This window comes from Onychostruthus taczanowskii, unplaced genomic scaffold, assembly GCF_017590055.1.
Source record: "Onychostruthus taczanowskii isolate IOZ18803 unplaced genomic scaffold, ASM1759005v1 scaffold44, whole genome shotgun sequence".
Classification (NCBI taxonomy): Eukaryota; Metazoa; Chordata; class Aves; order Passeriformes; family Passeridae; genus Onychostruthus; species Onychostruthus taczanowskii.
The window spans coordinates 58,391-73,540 of NW_024501903.1; the positions used below are offsets into that span (position 1 = coordinate 58,391).

Sequence of the window (15,150 nt, forward strand, 5' to 3'; positions counted from 1 at the left end):
CAAGCTCTGCCCAAGAGCAGAAGGGGTAGGGAGAGGGAAAGGGAGAAGAGAAGGAAGGGAAGAGGAGAGGGAAGGGAAAAGGAGAGGGAAGGAGAGAGGGGGGAGGAGGGAGGGAGAAGGAGAAGGAGGAGGAGAAGGGATTTCTATTTCAGAAGACATTCATAGAAAGAGGGTGGCAATTCTGTGACCATCTTTAAAGGAAGTGTCCTGGGACATAGAGAGAAAGAAAGAAGCCCAAAGAAGGAAAATAAAGGGCTATGATTTCCTTGTCCTGTTGCTTTGTCTCTGGCTCCCTCTGCCTCTGGAAGAGTAGCCACAGGACACAAAGATGCCCAGCTGGTCACTGCACGCCCAAGTTCAGCTTAGCTGGTGCTTCTCTCCTGTTTAGCCTGACTGCTTTCTCTGAAGGGGAGGACTCATAGCCCGACAGCCTTTTAGTTTAACCTGAAGAGTGTGTGCCGCCTCTCTCTGCCCACCCCAAGAACTCGCTGGAGGTGGAGGAGAGGGGAGAAAGAGGAGGACTTGAAAGTGCCTGAGGAGCTCCCGATGCTAAGAGGAGACAAACATTCCTGTGGACGACGCAGAAAAGACAAAGCTGACTGATTTATTGCTGTTTTCCATATTTTTTTTTTTTTATCTCCCTGTCCTTTGGCGCACACCAGTGTTTGGAGATCTTTGAAAACACAAACCAAAACACCAGCCCCGAAGCCCCAACCCCTTGGCTAGCTCTTATGGGAATGAAACACTCCTCCCGCTGCCTGCTCCTAAGGAGGAAAATGGCGGAGAACGCTGCCGACAGCACCGAGGTGAGTACGGATGCGAGCCGGAGCCGGCGCCGCGCTCCCCCAGAGCCGAGCACTGATCCCTGGGCACAAGCAGCAGGAAGTGCAGAACAACTTTCCCGGCCGCTCCGGCCAGCTCCTGCCTGCCGTGCTGCTGTGGTTTCCTGCATTCGCCCCCGCTCTCCCCCCCACTTCCCTCTCCTCCCCACTTCCCTCTCCTCCGGATCCCTCCGTTCCCCGTAGGCACAGAAGTTTGCCCGGGCCGAGCCCTCCAGGCGCTGGGGGCTGCCCGGGGCCGGCGCTCCGCGGCCGCTTCCCGGGAAGTTGGGTGTCCGTGCGGAGCGGAGGCTCCGCGGGGTGTCGGCTCGGGGGGCAGCGGGGGGCGGACGCCGGGAATTCGGGTGTTGGACGCGCCGAAAAGGGACGGACCGTCTCTTGCGGCAGCACCTTGGCCAGCTCCCCGTGCTTTCCGCCGGCAGCCTTGGCTGGGATCGTTTCGAGCCACTTTAGGGGCATCCGTGTCTCTGCAGCATCCTGGATATTAGCAGAGCGGAGCTGCCCGAGGTGGGGGCTGTCCGGCTGGCCTGGGCAGTGCCGAAAATAGCTTTGCACTGCCTTCGGGCCGGGAGGGTACCCTGCGAGGGCTCAGGTTTTCTGCAAGAAATCCACCCCCTCCCGCCGCTCCCCCACCCGTTACCTTCTGCTTCCTCAACATTGGGGTTGAGCAGCCCCTGTTTACTTGTCTGGGGCTGTCTTGACCTCACTGAGACTTCTCAGGGGATACAGCAGTGTGCGAAGTCTCAGGTCTGGAAAAGCAGAAGGATGCAGGATGCAGTCCCAGCATCTCTGCGAGCATGTGAGAAGGAGACAGGCGAAAGTGTGAGCGTGTGCCAAACTCGCTGTTTCTATTAATAGACTGTGCCTAGCACTCTGACTGAACACTTAACACATGCTTTAGCAAGATGCAGCACAGTCATGTACAGACCCCATGGACACTGCACCCCAAACAACTTCACAGCTTTGCCCTTGCAGGGGCAGCACTGAACCTTCTCCCCAGTTACCCCGCAGAGGGAATAAAGAGCAAAACCTACTGTGAACACATGACCATTCCATTCTTTATTATTTCCACATCTCAGCCTAATGTCTCCTTCTTTCAGTTAGTCCTCCCAGTAGGTGTCCTGCTCGCTCATGAATTCCATCCACATTTCTCTTCACAATAGTGTTCCCTCTGCTTGACCTTCATATATCTGCCTCCTTTGCCATGCCAGGTGAAGAGCCAAATTTTCTTAAATGAATGTGATGTAAGCACTAAATCAAAGAACATGCCTGCTACTGCGCTACAACCCCATAGAGTACTGCTTGCAGAAGAGGCATCTATAAATAGCAAGAAGTCTGGCTGCACATCTGTAAACTGTCGTAGTCCTGACAGCACATATTGCATTATAGGTCCCAGGATCCCAGGACAGGATTGCAACAAGAAATGTACAAGCACAGACAGTTCCTTTCAAAGCCATTTTTGTCAATGGAAATTGCTTTTAGACAGGGAAAATAGGTGAAAAGAGCTCTTTACAGATTCCTCTTCTATTTCATTCACACTTAGCACATTTTTATTGTTTAATCATGTTTTCCTGCTTGTGCAATACTGCACACACTGCAATGTCATTTTATGGAGAAGGATTTTTTTAACAAAAACAGATTCTTTCCAGTGCTGCATACAGGTTAGGAGAATATTAGAATGCTGTGCTTCGTCTCCTCAGAGTATCCATCAGTGACAGACTTGTGAAATGAGAGTGAAAATATTGCAGATTAGGCATATCCTGCTCCACTTCTGCCTTCAGAAAATCAGAAGGGATACATTTGTAACTCCTGCCTAGATATTTTTTATTTTATTAATGTTCATCTTTCTGATATGGTCTGAGAGAAGTTGTCTGCCTGCATATGTGCAGAGGTAGAAGTGCACCAAGCAAAATATGCCAAGACCCGTGAAGCTCTTTTACTCGTCAAACATCTATATTTAGCAAAGCCATATGATACCAGTTTGACCTTCAAACCTTATTTCTCTAACTTTCTCCTGAAGTTAACAAGTATGTTTGACAGAAGGAACACAGGACAAAATATCTCACTTTTGGACTTAGCACAGTGTCAGAGAAAGTCAGGAATTGGTATAAATTTGCTTCATTTGAAACAAACGGGGTACCAGTAATACTAATTATTTGATATTAAATTTCTGAAGAATTTTGACGTCACAGTCATATAGGCATGATATAAACAAAATCAGCAGTAATGAGAAATGAAGAATTAAAACATTTAACAACTTGTCAGAATGCCCTACTACCAAATTATTCCAAAGACCTTCTGGTTCTTGCTTAGATTGATTTGACCCAATTTACTTGTGTTACGGCTTCATAGTTTATTTTTCATGTTGCAGGGTTGGTTTGTTTGTTTGTTTTAAATCTACCACAACTAAGAACATTTATCAAACTTTTGGTCAAATATGGCAAGTATACTCTTTCAGTTGTAGGGCAGTTTACAACAATACATTAAGTCAAGGAACATGGACACTGCATGAAAAACTTTTTATTCCCTTGACTACACTCTGTTGCCCATGCTACCTCTTCAGCTTAAAGAGCTTAAAGAAATGATGAGAACAGGCACAGACAAGGAAAAAACAAAGATACAGTAAGACAGCACTCACTGTTTCCTCAAGCAAAAATACAGAGTAGAAAAGCAATTGCTCACTAGAATTACTTTCCATTCAAGGAAGACACTTTGTGTTACCAGGAAACCTAGAGGAGTGTACTCCCATGGTTCCAGCTGTACAGACATTAACATCTCTGGTGTCCCAACAGCCTCATATTTTGATGCAGAACACGGTCAAATGAGTGCAAGTGTTGCCACAGGTGCTGTTGAGCCTTGGATCAGAATATCAGAACTATCAGAATGGTTTTGCAATTTATTTCATTGGTAACAGCCTGATATCAGTCTATTTGCCAGGGTTTATGTAGGACCAGTGGTTTGTTGTATGTGTTTGTAGTGTCCTGACAATACACCAGGTTTTGTATAAAAATAAAAGTCAAGGGGGAGAAAAACCCTAAGATTTTTCTATGTAGACCCTCAGTAAATGTCATGGGGTCCCACTAATAGGAAACTTGCCAGAATGGTTTCAGATCTGTGTCTGCAGCACACAAGGAAAAAAGATGCAGAAAATCTTTATTGCTCATGGCCATCACATGAATATTAAGAGATGTTCCACTGGAACAAAAGCTTGAGAATGTTTCCTCAAGATGCAAGAATGAACCTCTGTGTCTTTAGTCACGAAAGGAGGCTTGTCTAAATAAAACAGGACTGTTTGCATAAATAACAGATGTAGAATTGCATTCTCTGCAAATAATTAAAGACACTCTGACAGAAAACAAAGTAAAAGAGAAATTGTTCTTTGTAGAACATACACACAAAGGTTCTGCAAAAGTCATGGTGCTGACCTGCTGCAGATTTTGGGTTCTGGGTTTTTTAAATTTTGAATGCATTATTTGGAATCCTAATCAATAGTAGGCCTGATATCAGTGATGGAGAAAAAATCTGAAAGTGTGATTTCACAAGAAGTGTCCCTGACCATAACTTGTGAACCTGTGCCAGGTGAAGGGAACACAACCATAAAATCATAGAATAATTTGAGTTGGAAGGAAAATTTAAGGTCATCTAGTCCCCCCACTTGGCATGGGCAGGACGTCTTCAACTTGACCAGGTTGCTCAGAGCCCCATCCAAACTGGCACTGAATGTTTTCATGGATGGGGTGTTAATCACCTCTCTGGGCACCCTGTGCCAGTGCTTCACCATCCTCGTTGTAGAAATATTCTTCCTTATGTCTTGTCTATATATAAGTCTAGTCTAAATCGACCCTCTTTTAGTTTAAAACCATTATGCCTTGTCCTGTCACTACAGGTCCTGCTACAGAGTTTGTCCCCATCTTTCTTGTAGGCCTCCTTTAAAAACTGAGAAGGTGCAATAACCACAAAGTGCTGCAATAGCACAAAGTGCCAGGGTTTAGGTGAACATCCAAAAGATACCTACCTGTGACTGGCTAGTGTCTGACTGAAACAACCCTAGAACTTGAAACTGATCTAGTTTTGTACAACCTAATTGCTCAGTAACTTCATAAAAAGCTATTCTTGTGCTGAAGACTTCACAGTCTATAGAGAGAAAAGATTCTTGTCTCATTGCTAAGAATAGAGAGATCCCTTAATTTATTTATGGTAGCATAATGGAGTCCTGTCAGAATGACCTATTATGCAAACCTTGGGCTTTGGTTAGATTTGGGATAACATGCCTAATAGATGTTCTTCCCTAAACAGATGAATAAAATGGATTCAGGATTATGTGATCTGGGTCAGCAAAGGTAGCTGACTGTTCTGTTGTCAGAAGTGGAGAGGTTAAAGTGTTCTATCTGCATGAAATCCAGACATACCACTGCTGAGGGGGAAAAAAAGATAGAATCTATTGAAACCATGAGATTCTACTTGTGATTTATGAGTAGGAAGAGGGATTTCTCCTTAATAAGCGACCGAGGTAGAAATTAACAGAAGCAGAACAGGAGTGTGTGTAACAGAGAAAATTGGACTGAATTTATTCAGTAAAACAAAGTTTTGCTCCTGGTTATTGTGCTGGGTGATCTTGCAGATAGAATTAATTCTCTCAAAGCTTTTCCATTTATTCTGTTGGATTCTGTGGTTCATTAGTCAGAGGTGTTGTAGAAACTTCTTATTTGGTGTTACTAAATTGCTTAGACCAGCATATATGAATGAACATTAATGAGTGGGTGATGTTTACCCAAGAGAGAAATGGCACTGCTGTATGGGGTGCATCTTGGACTAACGGAAGTCACAAGAGGTCTGGCCTGGTGTCCCAGAGCCAGCTGAAGAGGCAGTTTGTAACACAAATTTCAGCCTTAATGAGTGGCCACATGCTTGTGTCACATAACTTTGAACGGGAAAATTTGTGTGTGTGTGCAAGTGGTGTGGGTGAGCTGCAGGGACCAGACCACTGGCTCATGATCCAGAGGTGTTGCTCTGCTGACAAGGCAGTCAGAAAGCTGACTCAGCATGTCAGGGCTTCACTGAGGGTGCAGCCAAATTCCCAAGGGCTATAGAGGCAGCTCTGAGTTAAAGCAGGGAATATTCCACCTCCAACACATTTTGGTTCTTTCCAATGCTCCTACGAGAACTGAGTTGCCCATGCTATTAGATTAGTACAAGGTACTAGTACAAGGTAGTTCTAACATAGTCATAGGGGCTTTTTTTGGTTTCTAGCCAATTCAAGAGTGGGGGAGCAGAAATATGGCTCTGAGCCACCTTCTACAACTTCAGCTGTGCAGAACATTAATTTAGCTCAGCTGAAGATAGAGCTAAATGCATTCCACTCCTTTCTCAAATTTAATAGTAAAAGTTCAAGGTATTGACCATGATATTTTGGCCCCATTGAAGAAATAGATTTTAGTTGGCATTAATAATAGAGATAGGATGAAGAAACACTTATGCTTAAGTAAAGAGTAACAGCAATCACTCAAAGCAGAGTTTCAAGATAAAGATGTCATGGTTCATCCTCTGCCAGCATAGGGTTGTTTTAGTGAGTAATGTTTTAGTGTCAAGAAGACGGGGGTTTTTAGAAAGGGTCTGGTTCATATTGGTGACATCGTGGGCCAAATGACATTGTGACCTTGTGCCAATGTTAAAAAACTATTTCCATACTAGTGAGCAGGCTTTAATGACACTTTTTCCCCCAACCTCAGTTTGTGAAAAGCACAAAATTCTTCGGAGAAGAGCACAAGATATTCTGTAGATGGTAAATTTTGTAATTGTTTATATCCATGCAAAAAGAGAGCTTAGCAAGACTGATTCACATGCCTTCCAGAGCTCTATCCTGGTTGTGAAAGATGAAGGCTTGTGCCTTTACTGGTAAAGAGAGAGCAGAGAAATACTTAAAGGCAAAAAAAGCATTTAACCTATTATTTTCATAAGATTTTGTCTCAGCCTTTCTGAGTTTGCAACAAAGTTCAGTCCCTTGAGGTGAGATAATGAACAGCTGAAGGGGGTGAATGATGAAACTTGTTGCTCCTACCTCTGATTCCACAGAGAATTCTGTGTACCTGCTGCCCTAATCACACTACCTTTGATTCTGTCTTTATTTTGATCTACAAGTTTTGGATAAAATTTTCCATAATGTTCTGTTTTCTTTGGGAGTAACCTCTAACTAACAGAAACAAACACTCGATCTCAAGGAAGCAAAGAGGAGATTACCAGTAAGTGGCTGAGTTGATGACCACAAGGGTGTCTTCCCCATGCCAGAGTGGAGCAATTGTTGATTAATCACAGCCTACCTGGCTCTTTGCTGTGTTCTTGAACAGGTCTGGCTGGCTTCATGAAATCTTTTGGCATGTTGTTTCTTTCAGGGTCTTGCATGGGAGCTGAGTTACTTCATGGAGACGGTGAGAGGATGGGCACTATTTAATTCTTACTGTTTCACTTCTAAGCTGAGATTAAACTTTTGGAGGGGCAGGTACTGATCTCTTCACTCTTGTGACCAGTGACAGGACTTGAAGGGACAGCATGAAGCTGAGTCAGGAAAGGCTTAGGCTGGATATCAGGAAAAGTTTTCTGCCCAAAGGGTGGTTGGGCACTGGGACAGGCTCTCCAGGGCAGTGGTCACAGCACCAAGCCCGACAGAGTTCAAGAAGTGTTTGAACAACACTCTTAGGCACACAGTGTGGTTTTTGGGGATGTCCCATCCAGGGCCAGGAGCTGGACTCAGTGATCCTCATGGGTCCCTTCCAACTCCGCTTCTTCTATGATGCTATGACTCTACAATTCTGTGATTGATTCTATGATTCCATGATTTAAGAGGTACAGTAAGGTCAAGGATGATAGCTTTACCTATTGCTTATATGCTAGATTTGCTAAGTCAGTTCTGAAAAATAAAGAACCCCAAAATTTTAAAAGGCATGTAAAATGCTGCCTTTTCCAAGATCTACATAATTACAAAGATGGAAACTCACTTTAAAAATCTGGAATAGAAAATCTATTTATCTTCGTTTTATTGCATCAACAATTCAGAGATTTAAAGACCAGAATTGGAAATAAGGCAGACTCATTTTTAGAAATACTCACTGCCAAGTTCACTTTTCTGAAAATTCTGTTAAGTGCAGAAATGAAAGATAATTTTCCTTTGTATTTTGAGTGTGAAGTGCTGGGTGAGCACAAATAAAATCTCAATGTTTTTCTTTCCAAAATGAACAGAATATTTTAGTAATAAAACATTTGAAGGGATATTAAGGTGAGAAAAATTGTTTAGCTGAAATTTTTGACAGAGAAACAGTAAAGGTGAAGGTGAATACCATTCCCCCTCAGTTAAAATATCCTGTCCTGCAGTACATGCTTTTGGAAGTTTGTGAGTATTGAGGACTGTACCTGGGTCCTTTCCTCACAGATTGAATTCTTGTTTAAAAAGAGGCATTACCACTTTTTCTAACCATTGCTCACAAAAAAAGAAGTTCCTTGAGCTCTTAAGCTTTTCCTTTTTTTTTTTTTTTTTTTTTTTTTTGAGTGGGAGCCCACCTTGGAAGAAGGACATGGAGGTGGGTATTTTCTAAGACACTGTTTGATACCACTGTCCTCCTCAGCTTTTCCTGGTGCCAAAATCTTCACCATAGTGCAGCTGGCAAGCTTCCCATTCAGCATTCTGTTTGGTCTAGAGCACACATTTCAGTTCCTAATGCTCTCCTTGTCCTGTCCCAAGGCACCAAGTATATCTGAGTTATTCTGCCACAGTTCCCCCAGGTCCCCCTTTTTAAAAGAAAAAGTAGCACTTCCATCTCTCGTGTCAGTAGGCTGAAAGTCATCATCTGCTGGCTGGGAAGCAGTAGTATGTCGTGGTCTCCAAGGTGTAGTGTTGCAGTGTTCCCTCAGTGGCCACAATGGGGTCATGTGTGGCCTCACAGTTCTCCTGTCCTGCTTGTCCTTTTTTGGCCAGACAGCTTATGGTTTATTGCTTCCAATAGGACCAGGAAGGCTCAGACCTGCTCTCAGAGCCCAGAGTAATATGTGACCTAGACAGGGCCTTCCAACAGCAATCCAGCAGTTCAAACTTATTTCTGCTTTGGACCTTAATTTCTCATTTAGATAGGAAGAGAGTTGTTGCCATATGTTTCAGTTTTTACTTGTGTCCATGTGCTATTCTTCAATCCACTGTGAAATTTGACCCCAGCTTGGGAGAAAGACCAGCTACTGATATTCTTTTCCTTAGTCACAAACAGTGAAGTAATTTACTCTTCCTGTAACTCATTCTGAACTACTTCTATTTGGGGACCAAAAATCTCATTATTATGCCCCATGGTAGACATTAACCTTTCTGAAGTACAGGATTTTTACTTTTTTATTTTACTCTGATGTGATTTACATTAGGATATATCAGGAGTAACACCTCTGAGTCCTATATAAATAGGGATCCCAGTGGTGTGGCAGAAACACAGACACGTTGATTTGAACAAACCTGTGTAGAGCATCTCATGCAACCTCACAGCCAGGGTGGAACAGTCACCAGCATTAGATCATGTTGGCCATTGCTGTCTCTGGCCAAGTCTTGAAAATCTGTGAGCACAGAGATTCCCAGAGCACAGAGGTTACCCAGAGAGGCAGAGATTCCACTGCCTCTCTGGGTAACTTCTTCCAGGGTTGCACCCTCAGCAGATCTCTCAGAGGACAAGTTTTTATTACTGTCCTATCTGAACCTCAGTAATTGCAGGTTGTGACCTTTTCACCTCATTATCTCATCTGCTGCTATTTAGAAGACTTCTTTTCCATATTCTTTGCAATTATCTTTCAAGTACTTGCAGGCTGCTATTAGATTGTCTCTTAAGTCTCCTCTTTCACAAATCAAGTTCAGCACACTGTAATCTCTTCTTACAGGTCATCTTCTCAGGCCCATGACCATTGCATTATATGGTATCTTGCTTACCTCTTTTTAACTAAAGGCTGTTCAGAAATTGTTATGAGAATGGAAAGGAAGAATATTTTCCTAAGTGAAAGAACATAGTAGAAGACTAACTGATTAATGCACATGGCCAAGTAGAGTCAGCAAAGTGTATTTTGCAGAAATCCCCTGTGACAGAGCCCAGCTGTATATCTGGCATGTTTTACTTCAGTATTTTGGGTCAGTAATTTCATATTTTCTCTAGAAAGAGAGGTCAAATCTAAAAAGTAGCACTGCTTCTTACCCGCAGTTTGCATCTTGTCTAAGTGTACATCTGGAACAGCTGTTTCAGGAGGAAATAAAATGAGATGGAGTTAACCACACCACAACATAGTTGTCTCCTTGGGAGGCACGGTGTTTTAAACCTAATTAGGATTAGCCCAATTTAGTAGGAGCAGGGGGTGCTCCACAGTTGCTAGGGATGCTTGCCTGTTGTTGAGCCTCAAAAAAAATGTTGGGGCCATCATTACCCTTTTGGTTTTGTTGGCTTTGGTGAAACCCAGTAAACCCTCTGCGAGACTGAAGCAGACCAAGGATGCAAAATAACAAAACTGAGATATAAAACAGTTATTGGACAGAGAGGACAAAGAAAGGGAACAGATTTTAGTGTGCAAGAAAGTATGTTGCAGACAGATATTTCAGCTGAATCCTTTTCAGCTCTGTGTAAGTTTGCTGATCTCTTAGATCATTTGGATTAGAGGAGGCAAATATAAAGTTACCCTAAAGTAAAAGCCCTGTTCTGGAAAATATTGAATTTATATAGTACTATATTTAGCCATGTAACAGAACGTTTTGCAAATTTACTGGAGGTCAAACTCTATAACGAAATTATTTTGTGAAGTTGGAAAAGAAAAGGCAGGAGAGACAAAAGGCAGTCAGGAAAGTGGGTGGGCAGGTGGATGGAGGGAAAAAAGAAGGAAGGGTGAAAACGAAATGGAAGGAGGGAGGGAGGAAGGAGGGAAGGGAGGAGGGAAGGGAGGGAGGGAAGGAGGGAGGAAGGAAGGAAGGAAGGAAGGAAGGAAGGAAGGAAGGAAGGAAGGAAGGAAGGGGGAAATAGAGTCAAAATACAGAGAAGCAACACAGGAACAGTAGAAATACTTAAATTCATTATAAAAAAGTCACAGAATCACTCTGTGGCTCCTTGGAGACTGTTCTTACCAGTAAAGGCCAAGGTGAAGAAAGCACTGAGTACCTTGGCCTTTTCCTCATCCATTGTCCCCAGGGCCCCTGCTCCATTTAGCCACAGGCCCACATTTTCCTTAGCCTCCCTTTTGGTGCCTGTGTACTTGCAGATCATTATTCCATTGTCAGGATTAACAAATGTCAGGATCAAGGAGCTGTAGGCAGAGGTAGCAGGAGGCCTTCAGAGGAGTGAATCAATTTACCCTTTTACAGCCCGTCAATAAGGAAATAGCAGGGGGGGTTGCAGTGGCCTGTAAGGTCTAATGCAAATCTCAATTTCTCTGTCAAAGTGAATAAGCCTAACATTCACTGCTCTTTGACAGATTAGTCAGTTATGAAATAAGAAGAGACAATATGTAGTTCTAGGCCTGTGATTCACCCCCACCAACCATGTAAAAAGAAAGAACATAACGTCGAAAAAAAACAAGGCTCTTTTAAATTAGTAATCAAGGTGTGTGTTTTAAAGCTTCCTTGAAATTCTCCATTAAAATTTGCCTTTATCAGCATTGTCTCACAAATGATTAATTGGTAATCTCACAAATAAGGGATTTACAATAGAGAGAGGCTCTGCCAGTGGAAACTTATCCCCAACTCTTACAGCTTTGCACACACACCTGAAACCCACCCCAGTCTCCACTCCAACGAGTAGAACCAGGACAACGTGCAATATTCCTCACTTGTCTCCATGTCAGGATTCTAAGCAGCAGCTCAGCTCCAGCTCACCTCATCTCACCTCACAGGCACATTGTCATCGCTGAACTTAACATATTACTGTAAAGATCATTTTCCTAGCTCGCTGCTTCAACTATATTACCTTCTATTAATATCTAAATTGCTGAATCTTTATGTTCTAGTAAATCCAAAAGCTGATTGCACTTTCCAGGGCTGTTCAAAGCACGTGTCCTGCTACCTATCTGAATTTCTTATTCAGCACCAAGAGATTAATTCAAGCCTCCAGTGCCAAACTGCATCTCACACTTCTTAGATTTTTCAAATGTACTTTAATGAATAATAATACTAGCACCATGACAGTGTGTATACTGCTTAATGAAGTATATTTTGCCTAACAAAATTGTAAAACTAGGCCAATGGGTTTATATTTCTGTTTTCTCCATATTTGACATTCAATTTTTGTCCTGCTTTTCTAAGAGACATTTTTCATCAGATAAACTTAATGGGAGGCAAGGATCTATTAGGATTTTAAGTAAAAAATGTGCTTGCACTTATTACTGTGAGATTTTCATGAAAATGTGAAACTATTCTCATAGCCTAAATAGTATTGTTTTATTGATGAAAAAAATCTCTATGCCATCTTTCTATCTTTTTAGGTCTGTTCCTTTCTCAACAGAAAACCAATAATGCTTCTCAGTGCTCATAAAATATTGTTGCTTTGCAAAAGGGAAGGCAAAAGTATTTGTGTTTGCAAGACCTATCTCCAGCTGGTGAAACTGAGTATTCTAACCGTGCCTACTAGAAAACAAAAGTATTCTCAGCTCAAGACAGGTTTACCCTCATGTAAATCCATCAGTTTCAGCAGAATTATTTTTTATTTATACAGATTCAAAACCAGATCATATCTGTATATAAAATTGTATTTAAAAGGATGAATCACCAGTGGTTTTGCTCAAGAAGAGAGTTTTCATTATTCTGTTTCATGATTGTATAGAAATGTTAGGTGCATACTTTTTTGAATTGCTTTCTTAACCATATTTAAAAGATGGGTGTAAGATACCAAAAGCTTATTTGATCATTAACACAAAGCTACAAAAGCCTGATTTATATCAACGTGGTTATTAATTGCTGCTTTTGAAATACACAGTGTAGATACCTTTTTAACAGGTGTGGTTCAGAACCCACTGTAGTTAACATAAATCACTGAAGATCTCTGAACATTTCAGTGAATGTTTGATTAATAATGCAAGAAAGGCTGAACAGACTGGTTTGCTCATGTGTGTCAGTAGCACTCAGCATGATTATTTATTGTAGAATCAAGTCCATATCAGCAGGGTATTTAAAAACACTCCTCATCTACCTGTATAATATGGAGCAAGAGTAATTCTGCTGAAACTAGAGGTATTACCTTTGTTCTGCATGTTAGATACATATCCATTTTCTTAAATGACTGCTGAAAACACATTGAAGTCAATTATGGCATTTGCAGCTCTCCTGGGAAAAAATGTATTACCAAGGCTGGAACTGACAGGTTTTTAATCTCAGTCTCTTCCAATGAAATTTTTTGTAGGTAAACTAACACCAAATAACACTTAATGGCCAAATATGAGGAAGTGTAGTTCATTAAGCTAAATTTACAGCATGGTTAGGAACATATATGTTGTCCTTGCTATAAATGGGACTAGTCTCACAAATACACACCATTGCCTTTGTAGTCTGCAGAAAGATTAGTATTTCTTTGTCCATTACTAAGCAGACTGTCATGGTTTAACCCCAGTTGGCAACTGAGGACCATGCAGCTGCTCCTTCACTCCTTTTCTTCCCCAGGGAGATAGGGAGGAAAATCAGGAGGAAAAAAAAAAAAAAAAAAAGGAAGCAAAACTCCTCAGCAAAAACTGAGTTTAATAATTGAAAGAATGTAAAATACAATAATAACAACAGTGGTATTAATACTACTACTAGTACTACTTAATAATAATAATAATAATAATAATAATAATAATAATAATAATAATAATAATAAAAAATGGAGAGGGAGAGACAAACAAGTGATGCACAATATAGTTTCTCACCACAGACTGATGCCCAGCCCATCCCTGAGCAGCAGTCATCAGCTCCCAGCCATCTCACCCCACTGTATGCACTGAGCTGATGTTCAATGGAATATCCCTTCAGCCACCTGGGGTCAGCTGTCCTGGCCATGCTTCCTCCCACTTTCTTTTGCACCTGCTCACTGACAGGGCATGAGACACTGAAAATCCTTGGCTTAGAGCAAGCAACAACCAAAACATCAGTATGGTTCGCACACTAAACCCAAAACACAGCACTGTGCCAGCTACTAAGAAAAGGTACTCTGTCCCAGCTGAAATCAGGAGGAAGACTTACAAGTAGCTTTCCTTTACATGAGCATTTTAAACCTCAGATTTAAATTTAATTAGCTGCTTTAACTTGGTTATAAAATACCATCACCATTAGAAAAAACATTGATATCCAGTGTAGTTCCAGAATCTGATAATTAATGAACTGAATAAGATACTCAGTCACACAACAGTTTCTTCTCTGACACTATTCCAAACCAAGAAAGTTACTCCCCTCCCCATCTTAGAACTGAAATGCAAACGTAATACATAACCCTGAGTGAGCAGGACTGTGCTACTTAATAATTCAATAACTGCCTTGACATTGTGATCATTTGTCATTTCAGCCACGCAGTTCCTTAAAGACACATTAAGATACTTGCTTACAAAATACTTTAGCAGGTATATGTGTCTGCATACATATACTTGCAATGTTTCATACTTACATAAAATTCACACTGGATATTGTGTCATGACTTCCATTTCTTTGTGCACCTGTGTTAGTCTTATTAAAACTGTGTCAAAGACACAACTATGCCTATGTGGGCTCAGACATAGTGAAGTGATAAATCCTGGTTGAAGTCTTATACCACATCAAGTGTTTATATACATATGTGTACACATATACATTTCTGTGTTGATAGAGACACTCTGTGTTTAAAAAGGCAGTTTTATGAGAAAGTCATAGCTTTTTATTCCTTTACATCCTTTGTATTCACTATGTTCCTCTGTATGGGTGTTGTGACAAAATTCAGTTTAGATGTGGAGAATCACAGGAAGATGAACCCTTCAACTTCAAGTTCAAAACCAACCTCATATTTTAGACATAGTTCCACCTGAGCTGAAGTAAGCTTAAATTCGACTAACCTGGTGAGCTGTTAGTAATACAAGCCCCCAGTGTACAAAGGCAGCATTTAAATATATTTGTCTCTTTGAGTTTAGATCACTTCCGAGCATTCACACCTTTGACTCAGCAATTAAATATAGTTGGTCTTGTTTTCTTAAATACATCTCATAGCTCATAGAGATGACCTGGATGCTGGGCTCCCTTACCTGCCCCACAGGGACTCCCACTGCCAGCTGTGCCCCGTGACAGGATCAGAAGCAATGGGCACAAACTGAAACACCGGAGGTT

The 15,150-nt window shown here is 41.6% G+C and overlaps 1 protein-coding gene across 1 annotated transcript in view; it reads left to right on the forward strand.

Moving 5' to 3' along the window:
- The first annotated feature begins 716 nt into the window (after nucleotides 1-716).
- Nucleotides 717-15,150, forward strand: part of PRMT8 (protein arginine methyltransferase 8) — a 54,765-nt gene continuing 40,331 nt past the window's right edge. Inside the window, exon 1 of the mRNA XM_041414128.1 lies at nucleotides 717-806. Within this exon, the coding sequence (XP_041270062.1) occupies nucleotides 732-806 (75 nt within the window). The 5' untranslated portion in view covers nucleotides 717-731. The remainder of the gene's footprint in view (nucleotides 807-15,150) is intronic.